This window comes from Pristiophorus japonicus, chromosome 10 (genome assembly GCF_044704955.1).
Source record: "Pristiophorus japonicus isolate sPriJap1 chromosome 10, sPriJap1.hap1, whole genome shotgun sequence".
In the NCBI taxonomy this organism is placed as follows: Eukaryota; Metazoa; Chordata; class Chondrichthyes; family Pristiophoridae; genus Pristiophorus; species Pristiophorus japonicus.
The window spans coordinates 99052174-99070192 of NC_091986.1; the positions used below are offsets into that span (position 1 = coordinate 99052174).

At 45.2% G+C, this 18019-nt stretch overlaps 1 protein-coding gene across 3 annotated transcripts in view; it reads left to right on the forward strand.

Moving 5' to 3' along the window:
• The first annotated feature begins 2356 nt into the window (after positions 1-2356).
• Positions 2357-18019, forward strand: part of khk (ketohexokinase) — a 64481-nt gene continuing 48818 nt past the window's right edge. For 2 of the 3 annotated variants that reach the window (XM_070891944.1, XM_070891946.1), the window contains exons 1-3: positions 2357-2401; positions 15475-15573; positions 16325-16441. In XM_070891944.1, the coding sequence (XP_070748045.1) occupies positions 2379-2401; positions 15475-15573; positions 16325-16441 (239 nt within the window). In that variant the 5' untranslated portion in view covers positions 2357-2378. Of the gene's footprint in view, positions 2402-12994; positions 13076-15474; positions 15574-16324; positions 16442-18019 lie in introns of those variants that run through there. The other variant, XM_070891945.1, reaches the window with a different exon arrangement.

The window sequence follows — 18019 nt, forward strand, 5'->3', positions numbered from 1 at the left end:
GTTCAAAAGTCAAGGTTGATGCGTTTGCAACCACCTTCAGCCAGACGTGCCAAGTGGTTGATCCATATCGACCTTCTCATGACATCCCCACCATCACAGAAGTCAGTCTTCAGTCAATTAGATTCACTCCACGTGATATCAAGAAATGGCTGAGCGCACTGGATACAGCAAAGGCTATGGCCACCGACAACATCCCAGCTGTCGTGCTGAAGACTTGTGCTCCAGAACTAGCCGTGCCTCTAGCCAAGTTGTTCCAGTACAGCTGCAACACTGGCATCTATCCGACAATGTGGAAAACTGCCCAAGTATATCTTGTCCACAAAAAGAAGGACACATCCAATCCCCATCTGTCCATTCTCAATCATCAGCAAGGTGTTGTCAACAGAGCTATCAAGTGGCACTTACCATTAATCTACTCACCGATGCTCAGTTTGGGTTCCGCCTGGGCCACTTGGCTCCAGATCTTATTACAGCATTGGTCCAAACATGGACAAAAGAACTGAATTCCAGAGGTGAAGTGAGAGTGACTGCCCTTGACATCAAGGCAGCATTTGACTGAGTGTGGCATCAAGGAGCCCTGGTAAAATTGAAGTCAATGGAAATCAGAGGGAAAACTCTCTACTGGCTGCATACCTAGCACAAAGGAAGATGGTTGTGGTTGTTGGAGGTCAATTATCTCAGCTCCAGGACATCGCTGCAGGAGTTCCTCAGGGCAGTGTCCTAGACCCAACCACTTTCAGCTGCTTCATCAAAGACTTTCCCTCCATCATAAGATCAGAAGTGGGGATGTTCGCTGATGCTTACACAGTATTCAGTTCCGTTCGCAACTCCTCAGATAATGAAGCAGTCCGGCAGCAGGACTGGATAACATTCAGGCTTGGGCTGAGAAGTGGCAAGTAACATTCACGCCATGCAAGTGCCAGGCAATGACTATCTCCAACAAGTGAGGGTCTAATCACTGACCCTTGACATTCAACGTCATTACCATCACCGAATCCCCAACATGAACATCTTGGGGGGGGGGGCAGGGTCACCATTGACCAGGAACTTAACTGGACCAGACTAGAGTGTCTCATCTACTGACTCCCCAAAGCCTTTCCACCATCTACAAGGCACAAGTAAGGAATGTGATGGAATACTCTTCACTTGCCTGGATGAGTGCAGCTCCAACAACACTCAAGAAGGTTGAACCATCCAGGACAATGCAGCCTGCTTGATTGGCACCTCATTGACCACTTTAAACATTCACTCCCTCCACCACCGGCACACTGTGGCTGCAGTGTGTACCATCTACTTGTCAAGGCTTCTTCGAAAGCACCTTTCAAACCCTTGATCTCTACCACCTAGAAGTACAAGGAGAGCAAGCGTGTAGAAACACCATCCAAGTTCCCCTCCAAGTTACACACCATCCTGACTTGGAAGTAGATCGCCATTCCTTCATAGTCGCTGGGTTAAAATCCTGGAACTCCTTCCCTAACAGCACTGTGGAAGTACCTTCACCACACGGACTGCAGCAGTTCAAGAAGGCTGCTCACCATTACCTTCTCAATTAGGGATGAGCAATAAATGCTGGTCTTGTCAGCGACGCCCACATCCCAGGAATTAATTTTTAAAAATTATCTGTAAAATGATTAAAACGTGAAGGAAAATCAGTGCATTTTACTTCCTGGACTGTCGTCTGTGAATATTCTTCAATGTGATTGGTTTCTTAGTCAACTTGATGACATCATTGTTGCTAGATGCTGGAGATCACCTAGACTTCTTGTCAGATTCAAAATAACGTCGGAAGAGGTGAAATCATGCCACAGAGATCGCTAGATCTTTGTGGGCAGCTTTCTTCGAGGTCAGCAGCGAATGCCATCCCTTCGCCGCTGACTGCAAAATCCAGACTTAAATATTTAAGTTTTTAAACTGTTGGGGGAGAGCTCCTCCCACATTACTTTCCTGGTATGCAGACAGCTTTCTCCTGAGCAAGACCACTACATCTTTAGCCATGCAGAAGCCAAGTAATGTAAATGTGGTTCTTCCAGGTTAAAACCAGAACTAACGCTGCAGTGTAAATGCATCATGTATCTATCTTTCTAGATATTGAAAATTACTATTACTCCAAGTCTCATTCTTAGTCTCCCTGTGATAATTCAAACAAAAGGAGACTCTCTGCCTTTATTGAACTCTTCATAAATCAAAAATATTGTGAAGAAAATGATTTAAAAGCTCCACCTCAAAAGTAAATAATGTTTAGCAGAAGTACAGGCCTTTCATCTTTAGATGGCGCTGTGCAGGAGTTATGAAGCAAGTTTAGACTTTGTCACCTCCTTCTTGTTCATCAGTATTTTCACTTTGTTTGGATCAGCTGTATAAGAGAGCTTAGTAGAGAGATGGCAGCTGTCAGGGCTGGCAAGTGAGTTTCCCTTGCTTTTTTTTATTGTGTATTGCATTTGTATATCATTATTCCTTTGAGGATGTTGTGTATTTCTTTGGTGTTTATGAGTATCTCTATTTTACATTTACTATTTTAACTTTATCATATTTTTGTTGTCTCTCTTCTCTGTGACCTGATTTGCTGCCTTTTTAAATGTGCAGGGGAGTCAAACTGGGAAAGTGCTCGAAGTGGCACAGAGCAACAACCCATTTTATGGAGCATGTTCATTTTCAAGTTGCATTTTTAAACTGAAATGAGCAATCACTAAATGATCGATGAGGGTAGTGCATTTGATGTAGTGTACATGGATTTTAGCAAGGCTTTTGATAAGGTCCCACATGGCAGACTGGTCACAAAAGTAAAAGCCATGGGATCCAAGACAAAGTGACAAGTTGGATCCAAAATTGACTCAGAGGCAGAAGGCAAAGGGCATTGGTCGATGGGTGTTTTTGTGACTGGAAGGCCGTTTCCAGTGGGGTTCCACAGGGCTCAGTACTAAGTCTCTTGCTTTTTGTCGTATATATCAATGATTTAGACTTGAATGTAGGGGGTATGATTAAAAAGTTTGCAGATGATCCAAAAATTGGCTGTGTCATGTATGTAACCTTCATGTAACTGTAACCTTCATAACAACACTGCATACTGTATACACCCAAGAAATGCACACCTTGACCACGGGGTGAACTTGTGGGAGACACATCTCACCTGGTCATCCAGGTATATAAAGGGAGGTCCCACGCAATGTCATCACTTCTTGGTGCTGTGAATAAAGGTTCAGGTCACAGAGTGACCTTGTCTGCAGAATGTCCCTCGTGTGAATTTATTGTAGTGTGCAAGGACATTACATTTGGCGACGAGAAACGGGAATCAACGACTCACGAGAATGGCCACCGGTAGCACTGGGGAACAGTACTGTGTTGGTGAGAACTGGGACGATTTCGTCGAGAGGCTCCAGCAGAGCTTTGTCACGAAGGACTGGCTGGGCGATGCAGCGGCTGACAAGCGAAGGGTGCATCTACTCACCAGCTGTGGACCTAAGACGTACGCGCTGATGAAAGACCTGCTCGCACCCGAGAAGCCAGCGGACAAAACCTTTGAAGAGCTTGGCAAACTGATCAGTGAGCACCTAAAACAGGCGAGCAGTATACACGTGGCCCGATACCAATTCTATACACACCGACGTCGGGGAAAGACAGCATACCGGACTTTGTTGCGGACCTTCGGCGCTTGGCCAGCCTCTAAGTTCACAGACGCCTGCAGGGGGGAGATGTTAAGGGATTTCTTTATTGAGGGCATTGGTCATGCCAGGAATTTCAGAAAGCTAATTGAGACCAAGGACTTAACCTTGGAAGCGGCGCCATTGATGGCTCAGACCTTCATGGCGGGGGAGGAGGAAACCAAGATAATATACGCACGCAACTCTGCTTCCAACGTGCCGATTGGATCAGGGAATTAACATTATAAACGCGACTCGGAGCCCCGCAGGCAGGCAAGGGCAATTCGACACCACCCAGGCAGCAACAGGCTCTAGAGTGGGTCCTCAACAGAGACAATGGCAGGTTGAACGGACATTTACACCATCACAGTGGACAATGCGTCTCGGGATGGGGCCATTGACAGCCATTAACAGAGTGTCTCTTTGATTACTCTTGAGCAATCAGAGAGGAATGCCTGGTAACAGCTCTTTTGTTCACAACGATCGCAGCTCATGCTGGAGGTGCGGGGGCAGTCATGCTGCAAAAACCTGTTGGTTTCAACAATTTATGAATACGAATTGTAACTTCAGTGGACATTTAGCCAGAATGTGCAGGAAGCCCACAGCGAGGCTAATTTATGAGGCAGATGAACCAGAAGAGGGGTCGGCAAGGCAGGTTGATGCTTGGGACAAAGCAATGGACACTGAAGTTCAGTGGGTTCATGTGGCAAACATCCACAGCTCATATACCAAAACATCACCTATGATGAAAGTACTGTTAAACGGCATCCCGGTACGCATGGAGCTGGACACGGGCCAGCCAGTCACTTATGAGGAAATTATGGCCACTCAGAGCTAGCAGACCCAAATTAGAACGCATTGACACGCAATTACGGATGTACACCAAAGAGATCATCACAGTGCTAGGCAGTGCAATGTTGGTGGTCACACATAATGGATTAGAGAACCGGCTGCCACTCTGGATTGTCCCGGGAAATGGTCCTGTGCTTTTGGGGAGGAGCTGGTTAGCCGAGATGAACTAGAAATGGGGGGATGTGCACGCCATTTCATCTGTGGAGCGAAGTTCATGCTCACAGGTCCTACAGAAATTTGAGTCACTATTTCAACCTGGTGTCCGGACTTTCAAAGGTACCAAAGTAGTGATACGCATCACCCCGGACGCCAGACCAGTGCACCACAAAGCTAGAGCTGTGCCGTATGTGATGCAGGAGAAAATTGAGAGTGAGTTGGACAGGTTGCTAAGAGATGGCATAATTTCGCCCGTTGAATTCAGTGACTGGGCAAGCCCCATCGTCCCTGTCCTAAAAACGGATGGCTCGGTCAGGATCTGTGGCGACTACAAGGCCACGATCAACCGAGTGTCACCACAAGACCAATACCCGCTTCTGAGAGCGGAGGATCTTTTTGCCACGCTGGCAGGCAGCAAGCTGTTCACCAAGTTGGACCTCACTTCAGCTTACATGACCCAGGAACTGGCCAAAGAATCCAAGCTACTGACCATCATCACCACGCACAAGGGGCTGTTTGTCTACAACAGGTATCCATTTGGCATTCGATCAGCGGCCGCGATTTTTCAAAGAAATATGGAAAGCCTGCTCAAATCCATCCCTGGAACAATTGTATTTCAGGACGACATCCTTATCACAGATCGAGACACCGAGGAACACCTCCACAACCTGGAGGAGGTGCTACGCCGACTGGACAGGGTATGCCTGCGACTAAAGAAGTCCAAGTGTGTGTTTTTGGCCTCAGAGGTCGAGTTTTTGGGCAGGAGGGTTGCTGCAGACGGGATCCGGCCTACCCAATCCAAAACAGAGGCGATTCGTCATGCGCCCAGGCCCAGCAACACATCGGAGTTGCATTCATTTCTGGGACTCTTGAACTATTTCGGGAACTTTCTGCATAACTTAAGCACATTGTCGGAGATGCTACACGTGCTCCTGCATAAGGGTTGTGATTGGTTTTGGGGGGACTGTCAGGAATGGGCTTTCAATCGGGCGCGGAACCTGCTTTGTTCTAATAAGCTGTTGACCCTGTACAACCCCTGTAAGAAATTGATTTTGACGTGATGTATCATCCTATGGGGTTGGGTGCGTGTTGCAGCAGAGTAATGATGAGGGCCAATTCCAACCTGTGGCTTATGCCTCCAGGTCGCTCTCCCAAGCAGAACAGGGATATGGGATGTTTGAAAAGGAAGCACTCGCATGTGTCTACTGAGTGAAAAAGATGCACCAGTACCTTTTTGGCAGAAGGTTCGAGTTAGAAACGGACCACAAGCTGTTAACATCCCTGTTGTCCGACAGTAAAGCTGTCAATGCCAATGCGTTAGCTCGCATACAGCGATGGGCTCTCACGCTGGCTGCATATGACTACACCATACGGCTCCGGCCAGGCCCCAAAAATTGCGCTGACGCGCTCAGCAGGCTTCCACTGGCCACCACTGAGGGGGCAGCGGAGCAAAGCACTGAGATGGTCATGGCCGTTGAAGCCTTTGACAGCGCAGGCTCCCCCATCACAGTCCGCCAGATCAAAATCTGGACCAACCTGAGATCCCCTCCTATCGTTGATTAAGAAATGTGTCCTGACTGGGGATTGGGCGCCCGCACACGGAGCATAGAAACATAGACATAGAAAATAGCTGCAGGAGCAGGCCATTCAGCCCTTCTAGCCTGCACCGCCATTCAATGAGTTCATGGCTGAACATGAAACTTCAGTACCCCCTTCCTGCTTTCTCGCCATAACCCTTGATCCCCCGAGTAGTAAGGACTTCATCTAACTCCCTTTTGAATATATTTAGTGAATTGGCCTCAACTACTTTCTGTGGTAGAGAATTCCACAGGTTCACCACTCTCTGGGTGAAGAAGTTTCTCCTCATCTCGGTCCTAAATGGCTTACCCCTTATCCTCAGACTGTGACCCCTGGTTCTGGACTTCCCCAACATTGGGAACATTCTTTCTGCATCTAACCTGTCTAAACCCGTCAGAATTTTAAACGTTTCTATGAGGTCCCCTCTCATTCTTCTGAACTCCAGTGAATACAATCCCAATTGATCCAATCTTTCTTGATAGGTCAGTCCCGCCATCCCGGGAATCAGTCTGGTGAACCTTCGCTGCACTCCCTCAATAGCAAGAATGTCCTTCCTCAAGTTAGGAGACCAAAACTGTACACAATACTCCAGGTGTGGCCTCACCAAGGCCCTGTACAACTGTAGCAACACCTCCCTGCCCCTGTATTCAAATCCCCTCGCTATGAAGGCCAACATGCCATTTGCTTTCTTAACCGCCTGCTGTACCTGCATGCCAACCTTCAATGACTGATGTACCATGACACCCAGGTCTCGTTGCACCTTCCCTTTTCCTAATCTGTCACCATTCAGATAATAGTCTGTCTCTCTGTTTTTACCACCAAAGTGGATAACCTCACATTTATCCACATTATACTTCATCTGCCATGCATTTGCCCCGAGGACGTCCGACCGTTTCACAGACTGATGGATGAGCTCTCCATCCAAGCCGACTGCCTATTATGGGGCAGCTGGTTAGTCATGCCCCAGAAGGGAAGGGAAGCATTCATCAGGGAACTCCACAGCGAGCACTCTGGCATCGTGCTAATGAAGGCCATTGCCCAGTCACATGTTTGGTGGCCGGGAATTAACTCAGACCTGGAGCACTGTGTTCGCAGGTGCACGACGTGTGCTCAGCTGGGCAATGCCCCCAGGGAGGCCCCACTCAGCCCGTGGCCCTGGCCCACCAGGCCATGGTCACGTATTCACGTAGACTACGTGGGCCCGTTCATGGGAAAAATGTTCCTCATTGTTGTTGATGCGTACTCGAAATGGATCGAGTGCATCATATTGAATTTGTGCACGACATCCACCACTCTGGGGAGTCTGCATGTGGTCATTGCGACCCACGGCTTGCCGGACATCCTGGTTAGCAACAACGGCCGTGTTTCACTAGCTATGAATTCTGGGAGTTTATGTCGGGTAATGGCATCAAACATGTCAGGACGGCACCGTTCAAACCGGCTTCCAATGGCCAGGTGGAACGTGTGGTCCAAATCATAAAACCGGGCGTGCTCCGGATTCAAGGACCCTCCCTTCAATGCCATCTATCGCGCCTCCTGCTCGCCTATCTGTCCCGACCGCATTCGCTCACCGGAGTCTCGCCCGCGGAACTACTCATGAAACGTACACTTAAAACTCGGCTGTCCCTCATTCATCCTGTCCTGTCAGACATTGTTGAGGGCAAGCGCCAGTCCTAAAATGAGTGCCATGACCGTAACTCAAAGGGGAGATGTATAGAAATCGATGACCCTGTATTTGTTCTTCATCACGCTTTGGGGCCCAAGTGACTTGAGGGTACTGTAATTGGCAAAGAGGGGAATAGGGTCATAGTGGTCAGACTTAACAATGGACAGATATGCCGCAAGCATCTGGACGAAGTTTTTAAAAAAAAAAAAGGTTCAGCATGGACACTGAGGAACCTGAGGAAGATCATGAGATGTTGCCCATACCACTGCCAGTGAACGAGCAACAAGAACATTCAGCAGCATGCACAGTCCCTGCGGCCAGCCCGGACAAGCCGGAATCACCACAGGTGACCACAGAGACTCATGCCAAGGCTCAACAACCAGAGCCCCAACTGCGGCGCTCCACGAGAGAGCGTCGACCGCCTGAAAGACTTACTCTTTGACCCCATAAGATGTTGGGGGAGGGGAGAAAGAGAGGAGGTGATGTCATGTATATAACCTTCATGTAACTGTAACCTTCATAACAACACTGCATACTGTATACACCCAAGAAATGCACACCTTGACCACAAGGGTTGAACTTGTGGGAGACACTCCTCTCCTGATCATCCAGGTATATAAAGGGAGATCCCACGCAGGTTCATCACTTCTTGGTTCTGTGAATAAAGGTTCAAGTCACAGAGTGACCTTGTCTGCAGAATGTGCCTCGTGTGAATTTATAGTAGTGTGCAAGGTCATTACAGGCTGTGTGGTTGATAATGAAGAAGAAAGCTGTAGATTGCAGGAAGATATCAATGAACTGGTCAGGTGGGCAGAACAGTGGCAAATGAAAATCAATCCTGAGTAGTGTGAGGTAATGCATTTGGGGTGGGCTAACAAGGTAAGGGAATAAACAATAAATGGTAGGACACAGAAGTGCAGAGGAACAAAGGGACCTTGTAGTGCATGTCCACAGATCTCTGAAGGTAACGGGACAGGTAGATAATTTTTTTCACCCAGAGAATGGTGAGGGTCTGGAACTCACTGCCTGAAAGGGTGGTAGAGGCAGAAACCCTCACCAAATTTAAAAGTGCATGGATATGTATTTGAAATGCCGTAACCTACAAGGCTACGGACCAAGAGCTGGAGTGTGGGATTAGGCTGGATAGAACTTGGTTGCCAGGCACGGACACGATGGACCAAAATAGCCTCCTTCCATGCTGTAAATTTCTATATTCTATTCTAAATATGACTCACGGGGAATGCCATTTGCAAGACTGTAACAAATAACAAATGTCTTCATTTTCCCACTGTCTTTTTTTACATCCTTTACTATCTGGGAAAGGAAATACATTTTGCACCTAACGAATTAACCTTTCAAAGGAACATTTTCCTGTGTTTTGCCATTTTGTAAAAAAAAATATTTTCTGTACAATTTTCTCTATTCAAAGTCTAAGGTTATTCTTGGAAATTATATGGTCAACAAAAATCTGTTGGAGGTATCAATGGGCTAGACTTTCCACTCCGATTTGGGCGATGTTTCGGTCTTTTTTATTTTTCAGGATCGCTGGAAGATTGCCCATTTCTTTGATCGCTACTTTCTGCTTTTTATTTTGGGCGATAGTCGTAGTGATGTGGAATGGGACTTAGCGATGTGGAAGGCTGGCGTCCATAGCAACGGCTGTTCTGCGCAGGCAGGGTTTTTTTTTTGCAAAGAAGTTTTCCCGCGATTTGGGAGATCAGGGGTCATCTAAGCAAAAGGAGGGAGAGAGAGAAGAAACCTGTTGCAGAAGGTGGATTTGAACGAATGCTGTGAAGCTAATGATGGAGATGTCCCATGATGATTCTGGAGAGAGTCTGCAGGAGGTTGAAGGGAGAAGGAGAGCAAAACCCTTCTCAGATGAGGCTAATGAGACCTTGGTAAATGAGGTGCAGACTCGGTGGGCTCAATTAACCCGGGTGGGCATGGGAAACTTCCATCACAAAATTTGGGCGAGATCGCCGATGTGGTGTCCTCAGTGTCCCACGAGCCGAGGGAATCGGACCAGTGCCGCAAGAGATGGAACAGCTTGGTTGCTTCGGCAAGAGTAAGTATTAAATAGATTTTAAATTGTAATGATCCATTGAATATGTAAATCTGCCAGATTGAAATTAAGATGGATAATCTTGCGTAGATTCCCTGCTAAGATTTGGACTGGGTTGGACTGGGTTCGGAACCTGCGCCCGTTCCCTATAATCCTTGACTCCCTTATCATTCAGAAATCTGTCTATCCCCACCTTAAATATATTTAATGATCCCACCTCCATAGCTCTCTGGGGCAGTGAATTCCATAGATGTACAAACATATGCAGTAGTGTCCTTTTGGCTTATGTTGGTGGATGGGGCATGACTGAGCTCTGAGGGATCCGGTCACATTTACCCAGACTGTGTCAGTCTCTATGGCTGCAGTCACTTACACAGTGACCCAGCCTGGACTGGGGGAGAGCTGCCCTGGCTCACTGTCTGCCCTGGGACACTTTGGGACATTAGCTCCGGCCACACGGAGGTCTCCGAGCACAGCTCATGGACACGGTGCCCTCTCCCATTACACTCCTGTCGTTGCCGAGCTCACCAGCAGTCCTGATTTCCCCCCCCCCGCCGGGGAACCTCCATCGAGTCAAATAAACCGCCTACCTCCCCTCAAGCGCCAATGGATGGGGCCCTTGCTGGAGATTGTATGCCAGATGTTTGGTGTCAAGCATTAGTTACTAAACACGATCTTATTAAATATTTTCTCGGAACATAGATGTTATAACCATGCATCCATTGGATACAAACCATATTGGTATATAACGTTAGAATCTGTTGTTTTTCCGTAATAGTACCTTGTCAATTAGCTTATGCCATGCTCTTATCACATTTGCAGAGAAGATATCTAAGAATCGATCGGAGCAGAGACGCACAGGAGGAGGCCCTGCTCAAGCACTGCTGCTCAGTGACTTTGAGGAACACGCTGCAGCACTAGTGGGCAGCTACAGTCGCTCTGCCACCCGTGGTGGTGCAGATCCCGTTGTTGCGCCACGTGAGTAATGTGTAAAGTAATGGTAAATCAGTGGTAATTTAAAGTAATGTAACAGTATTTCATTATAATATATGAATGATGTCATGTTATGCATGCAGCTTCTGTACTACTCTCAGGTTAACAACATAAGAAAATAAGAAATAGGAGCAGGAGAAGGCCATTTGGCCCCTCGAGCCTGCTCCGCCATTTAATATCATGGACTCAGCTCCACTTCCCTGCCCGTTCCCTGTAATCCTTGACTCCCTTATCATTCAGAAATCTGTCTATCCCCACCTTAAATATATTTAATGATCCCACCTCCATAGCTCTCTGGGGCAGTGAATTCCATAGATGTACAAACATATGATGTAATCATATATGTAACGTCTCTCGTTCACATTTATTGCAGTAGTGTTGCTCCTCCTACGTATGCCAGCGCAGCGCAAGCATTCGCATGTCTACCCTTCTGTTCTAATAAGCACAATTATGTTTCGCAGGTCCCCAGACTCCCAAGGCACAAAGGGAGGCCGCACCAGTCCCATTACAGGTGGTCATCACCATGGGTGGAGAGGACACCACTGAAGAGGAGGAAAAGGAGGAGGACAATGACACAATTTCATCTGTTTTGCTGCGGCCATATCTTCATCAACAGATGAAGTAGCAGGGCCAAGCAGCTTGCAGCAGGCGACTCCAAGGCATCCAGTGCCCATGCTGACCCCGCGGAGGTTGAGTCAGTGAGATAGGCAGACGCTGCAATGGGCAGATCCTAAAGAGGATATGGTTGCACTGTCTAGGGAGAGCATCGACATCAGTTGAGAGCTCCTCCAGGCGATTGATGGATTGATCGGAAACATTGCCGCAATGTCCGCTCAAATAACGGAGGGCATGGAGTGGATAGTTGTGGCAATGGGTCAAATGTCCGATGCTGTGCATGCCTTACGGCATGCGATTGTGTCGGGCGATGGCACTGGACCCCAAGATGTCATCCCACCAATCACCCGGACAGATGCGGGTCATGAGGAAGAACTTCCTTTTGGCTTGGAAGACGTTTCTTCCGAAACATCATCTCCTCCAGTCACTGAGAAGATTCTGCCAATGTCACCCCCTCCCCCCAGCCACCAGCAGCGGGCCTTGAGGTCCCCTGCTGCAAGACGTATTGGTCTCATTACATGGGGATTAAAAGGGGGGTTAAGGATCAGGAGGGAAGCATGCCCGCAGGTGGGGGGGGGGGGGGGAGGTGGGGGGGTTATATTGTTAATTCTTGTTAATCATGTTAGTGTTTTGTGTTGTGTTAAAAATATTGTTGAATGTTCAGGGTGGGTGGGTGTATATATTTTAGATAAAACATTTCAAATTTCTCTTTCATTATTAAATTATTTTATTTAACTTTACAATTGTCCTGAAGTGCCTTCTAATAACATAAGGTAAAACATGAATACAATGGTTGGAAACAATGGCCATGGCCAGGCCAGGCAAGGACGAAACATAACGCAACTGTAACTGTCACCAGTGTAAGTTCACGCAAAGCGTGCATTTATGAGCTGCTGACGCAGGACTTTTGCAGCTGCGTAACTACCACAGGGCTTTTCCAGTCTTGCGGGTGGGCATGGGGCATAGGTTAATCACCCGGCTGATTGTCCTCCCCACGGTCCTTGTCATCCTCCTCCGCATCCTCCTCTTCCTGATGGTGCTGGTAGGCTGCAGGTCTCCCTTTTATAGCTGGCATATCTCACTGATGACCTCCTTTCAGAAGCGCAGCCTCTTAATGCATGTACTATCTGACAAGTTCAGGTATGATCACTTTTCCCTGTAAATGCGTTGGGTGTAAGGTCTCCTCCTCTGCAGCTGTCTGCCATCTCTTTGGGCACATAATGCTCTTCAATAAACCACCTCCCATCTTCAGACTGCAGAATGTGATTAGTGACCAATACTGGTAGAGAAATTACAGACACCATCACTATAAATTGCTATAAATGCCCTTAATTTGTCGTCAACAGATACAAATGTGATTAGATGATTGGCAAGAGTCAAAAAGGCCCTTAAAATCACACTCAAATTGTTTCTCCTCATAAGCACTTGAAGCAGCCTTTCCGTAGTAGATCCTCTGACATTCAAAATGGCGTCCATAGTGCCGAGTACTGCCGAGTAGTGCCGACTTAAGGTCAGGTGAGTGCAGCTTTTCTCCAGCGATCTTTTCGGCCAGCGATCAGCTCAGCGAAGTGTGGGCAATATGGCAAAAGTTATGGTCGGTGATCATCTGGGCGATAGCCTTAGGCTGGGCAATGCAGAACATTCATGTGTGCAGAAAGTTGGGCCAGCGATGAATGGGCGATGTTCCGGTCCTACTTTCCACTTTTGAGCAAAAATGGGTGATAGCCTGCTTATATGGGTGATCATGAGTGGAAAGTCTAGCCCAATGTTTCGCACCAAGGCAAACTGATGGGAATTAAATGTTAAATTCTGTTCAATCTTTTTCCCTCCATGGGAAGCTTGCAGTGTGTGTGCTTATGAAGTTGCTGCCATTTAGAGAGCCTTCAGCGGGAATATTAAAAGGTTTTAAGGATAATTGGATTACTTCTATGGTAATTGCCAATATGAAATACAGTCGAGGAAAATGGGTTAATTAATTCATAAGATAACTAACTAGCAGTTTATAATTTTGGCATGTGTTTATGCCGTGATTGAAACATAGTTTTTTAATCATTGACGACTTCTGCATAATTGTCATCTTTAGCAACAAGCTCTGTGGTTGATTCAGATTTAATTTCACCCTTTTATTTAATCATTCAAATAAATACTTTCGTAAATATTCGAGCTAAGGGCCCATCCATAATTGTCACCATTTTCACAAGGGTACATAGTGCATTCTGGGATGGGGTTATTGCTCCATTTTTCTAATCAGTTCCAGCCCAATCCTATCCATCATTGGACAGGCATAAGCACTTTCTAGCAGGGATTGTTGGATAGCAATGGGGAACAGGAACTATAAGGCTGATTTCCCCCTCCCAGGCAAGAGGGCTCACTCTAATTGTAGTTCTCCTACTGTAGACCAAGCTGAAGTCAGCTAACTGAACATCGACCAATGATCAAACTTTGAACTTTCCTTATCGTTATGACTTAGTTCTACAATATGTTTACTAACTGGGACATTGTGCATGCCATATAGTCAGTTATTATCATTTTTAGAGTTAATTTTTGAGAAGGAGAGGATAAAGTCACTGTGCTATGAAAACAAATATCCAGTATAGATGGCCCCTGAGGTGGTATCAATTGCAGAAGGGAGGGTAAAGGGTTCTGATACTGAATTAAGTTCTAGAGTTTCAAAACAAATGAACGTTCATGGACTTTAGTATATGTTGATATTAATGGTGAAGGCTGAGGAAGTAATTTATGGCCACTGGTCCCTCATTAGCTCCAGCAAGCAATTGTCAGCTTAAGTACTCTTTAGAAAGCAACTGTGCAATAAGCTCTCACAATTACTGTAACTACTTACTGGGGGGGAAAATAAAATCTATATTCTGGTTGAGAATGCAGTGCCAAATTAGATTTATTTTTAAAAAGTGAGTCAGAGAAGAAATAAACTGGAGCACACCAGCATACATTATTACCCAAGCAAGAAGTAATTAAATATAAGTTTCTGTACTAGCAATATACTGTACTGCTAACCAGATGTAATCAGATTTATCTGCAAATTTGTGATTTATAGGATAGCACATTGGTGGTATGGAGCATTTGAGTACTGATGTGTGATATTAGAGTGGAATCTAGCAGAAAGGAGGACGGACACCATGTAGTCAATATCCTGAATTCAATTCTGCAGCTAAATGTTTTTTGACTAGTACCAGTGGAACAGATTAATGTTCATGGGCTTTAGCACTTACTGATATTAATGGATCAAGGTGAGGACGTCGTTTTTGCTCACCTAGTCGGTGCTAGACAACATTACTGGCAGGTCATAGAGTAGAACATGTGGGACTTTAAGGATGACCAAAATACTGTGATTGATGCTGTGAGCTGGCTGATTATGTAAAGGAGTTTCTGGAAGACAAGATGCACATTCCTGAGGAGAGCATTCCCCTTGCAGGGACACTGACTTCATGATCAGTGCTTGGTAAATCTTTCATTGTTCAGAGGGAAGAGTTGTGCTGCTTTCTATCGTAACAATGCCACACGGGAGCAGTATTTGTGGTGCACTTTCATTGATCCTTTATTTGCAGGTGTAAAAAGGTTTGCCAAACACTCTTTCATGAAGGCAGTATGCTTTTACATTAAACCTTGTTTCCACAAACAACAGAAATCAAGCGTGTGACGCAGCAAGCATTTTCACATCCCATAGAGCAAGGATTCTGCAAACTCCTTGGGTGTAAATAGAAAATTCTGGAAATGTAAAGGTCGCATCTGAAATATGGACTCGCCTTCTCTCGTTTCAGATGCTGTGCATTCTTTGTTTTGATTTCAGATTTCCAGTGGTTAGTTTTTGTTTTCCCCCCCACCCCTGAAATTTTGATTGTGCAGCTGCAGTGCGGATAACTAATGAGGGTATTGTTCAATGTGTGTTATTACAGAATGGCAGCGAAGGAAAAGCAGATCCTCTGTGTTGGACTGGTCTGTTTGGATATTATTAACGTGGTTGATAAATTTCCAATTGAAGATACAGACACACGGTAAATAATATCATCAATGATTTGTAAAATTAGTTAAAGCAAATGATTACGGTTCTTTTTCAATCTTGAGCAGTTTTAATGGAATAATTTAACTAATTTTTAAAATTAATTCAGATTTTTACAGTTTTTTTTTACCTGAAAATTGATTTGCTAATCCACAAAGTTTCCTGAAATCTGGCGAGATTTTGTTTTGTCTGGTCACCTCTTTCAGTTGCGCGTTGCAATTGATCTCTTGTTTACCGGTCAGTGTATTGGTATAAATGAAAAAGAAAAGCTTGAATTTAAATAGTGCCTTTCATGACCTCAGGATGTCCCAAAATGTTTTAGAGCCCATGAACTACTTTTGAAGTGCAGTCACTGGGGTAATGTAGGAAACGCGGCAGCCAATTTTCACACAGCAAGGTCTCACAAACAGCAATGTGATAATGACCAGATAATCAGTTTAAGTGATGTTGGTTGAGGGATAACTGTTGGCCAGGACACTAGGAGAGCTCACCTGCTCTTCAAAAAAGTGCCGTAGGATCTTTTACATCTACCTGAGAGGGCAGATGGATCCTCAATTTAACATCAAATCCAAAAGACGGCGCCTCCAACAGTGCAACATTCCCTCCGCACTGCACCAGAATCTCTGGAGTGGGACTTGAACCCATTGAGGACAGAAATGCTACAAATTAGTCAAAGTAAAACTAGAAAAGTATTTTTTTGAAACTACATAGCCAATTCCAGTTATCATTTGGATTTAATTTTTTAGATGTTTATCTCAGAGATGGCAGCGCGGTGGGAATGCCTCCAATTCGTGTACAGTTCTGTCATTACTTGGTGTTCCCTGTGGATTCATGGGCTCCCTGGCACCTGGACGTGTTTCGGAGTAAGTTAAAGTAATTGTTTTCGCCGTGTCACTAAGCGTTTTTGTATCTTGATATAAATGTGATACATTTCTAACATTGTTCTTTGTGCTTAATAATATTTTGTATATTCTTCAGTTGTGTGATGTTTGCTTGTTGAAATTAATGTATGGGTAACTATCGTGGTGACATGGATCAACAGTATCTTAATCCATGAAAGGTCTTTTATACTGCATTTATGTGCAGGGAAATGCTATTAAAACAAGACACTAAGCAGGATTTGATGGTGAAAAGAGAGAAAGTGACCGTAGCTCATCAAAAATGAATGGAATCTCCTCGTTTTATTTATTTTATTTTTATTGGGATTCTCTCTTTTTTAATTGAAGAGCCAAGCTCTGTAGTGCAGGATACCACTGAGACTGAAAATCTAAAACATTACAAAGTAAATCGGGAGATAATGATTAAATTGTTCGGGCTTTTCATATTCCAGCTTGACAGTAAGCTTGGGTTTTATAGGTCTGTGGATTGTCGGAGGTAGGAACAACTGAGGGAGGCAAGAAGTTCCACAATGTTCATGTCTTGGGAAAGTATGACTTGGGAGGAAACCGTTCGATGAGTCTTAATTTCAGCACAGCTCCAATGCAGCACACATGCTGACCATCATTGTTTATTGAGTCCTGTCCATGTGCTAGTGTTTGCTGAAAGAATTCAACACTTCCTACCCTAAGTCACTCAAGTGCCCAAGATTTGCTTGTGTGCATGTGAAGAGTTTCTCACAAGCACAGTTTTCAAGCACTTGTGCACTTGCCCAAAATTAATACACATGTGTGCATGTGTGTGTGTTCGTCCAGAGTTTGGAACACTTGTGCATATGCCTGAAAGTTGTAAATCTATCCACGTGTTCAGAGGCTGCACATTTGTGGGCCTCACTGGTTTGGACTAGCCCAGCAACTGCTGGTAAGAAAATTCAGATTCTTTATACTGTTAATTTTACCTCTGCTATTTTGTCTCCAGTAAGAGGCCATATCAAATTTAGTTGCAATCTAAATATATTATAAAGCTAGTAATAGCTACTTGATTTTCTAATTTAAGGAATCTGTAACCAAAATGAATAGTTTTTGGCTTCAAAGGTTCTGAATCACAGTACACTCTAAAATGCTGAAAATGCACCAAAGTGTCCAAAGATCAAGTCCTCTTAGGAATAGGAAAAGTAAGTCTCTTGCCTTCAGGTCTGAACCATTTCAAGATCCATCATTGCAAAAAATACACTTTTTGTGTCTTTATTTCCCTCTAATAAAAATGATGAAATTTTGTTACAAATTTCAGGCCTGCACTAGATATTGTCTCCTGTTCAGCATTGCAATTTCCTGTGAGTGGACCCCCACATCACCTACACTCAGGAGTTTACTGTAACTGTCCAATATCTAGCCATACAATTGCATGACCTGTGGGTCATAACAATGACTGGATGTACTGGATACTTCAGTCTCATGTGCACTCTTCCTATTTTCCAAAAGGGGAATTGCTCAGCACTCCAGTGAGACAACACAAGTGTAAAACAACATACTGGTTTATTTTGCATGTAAAATACAAATAAATGG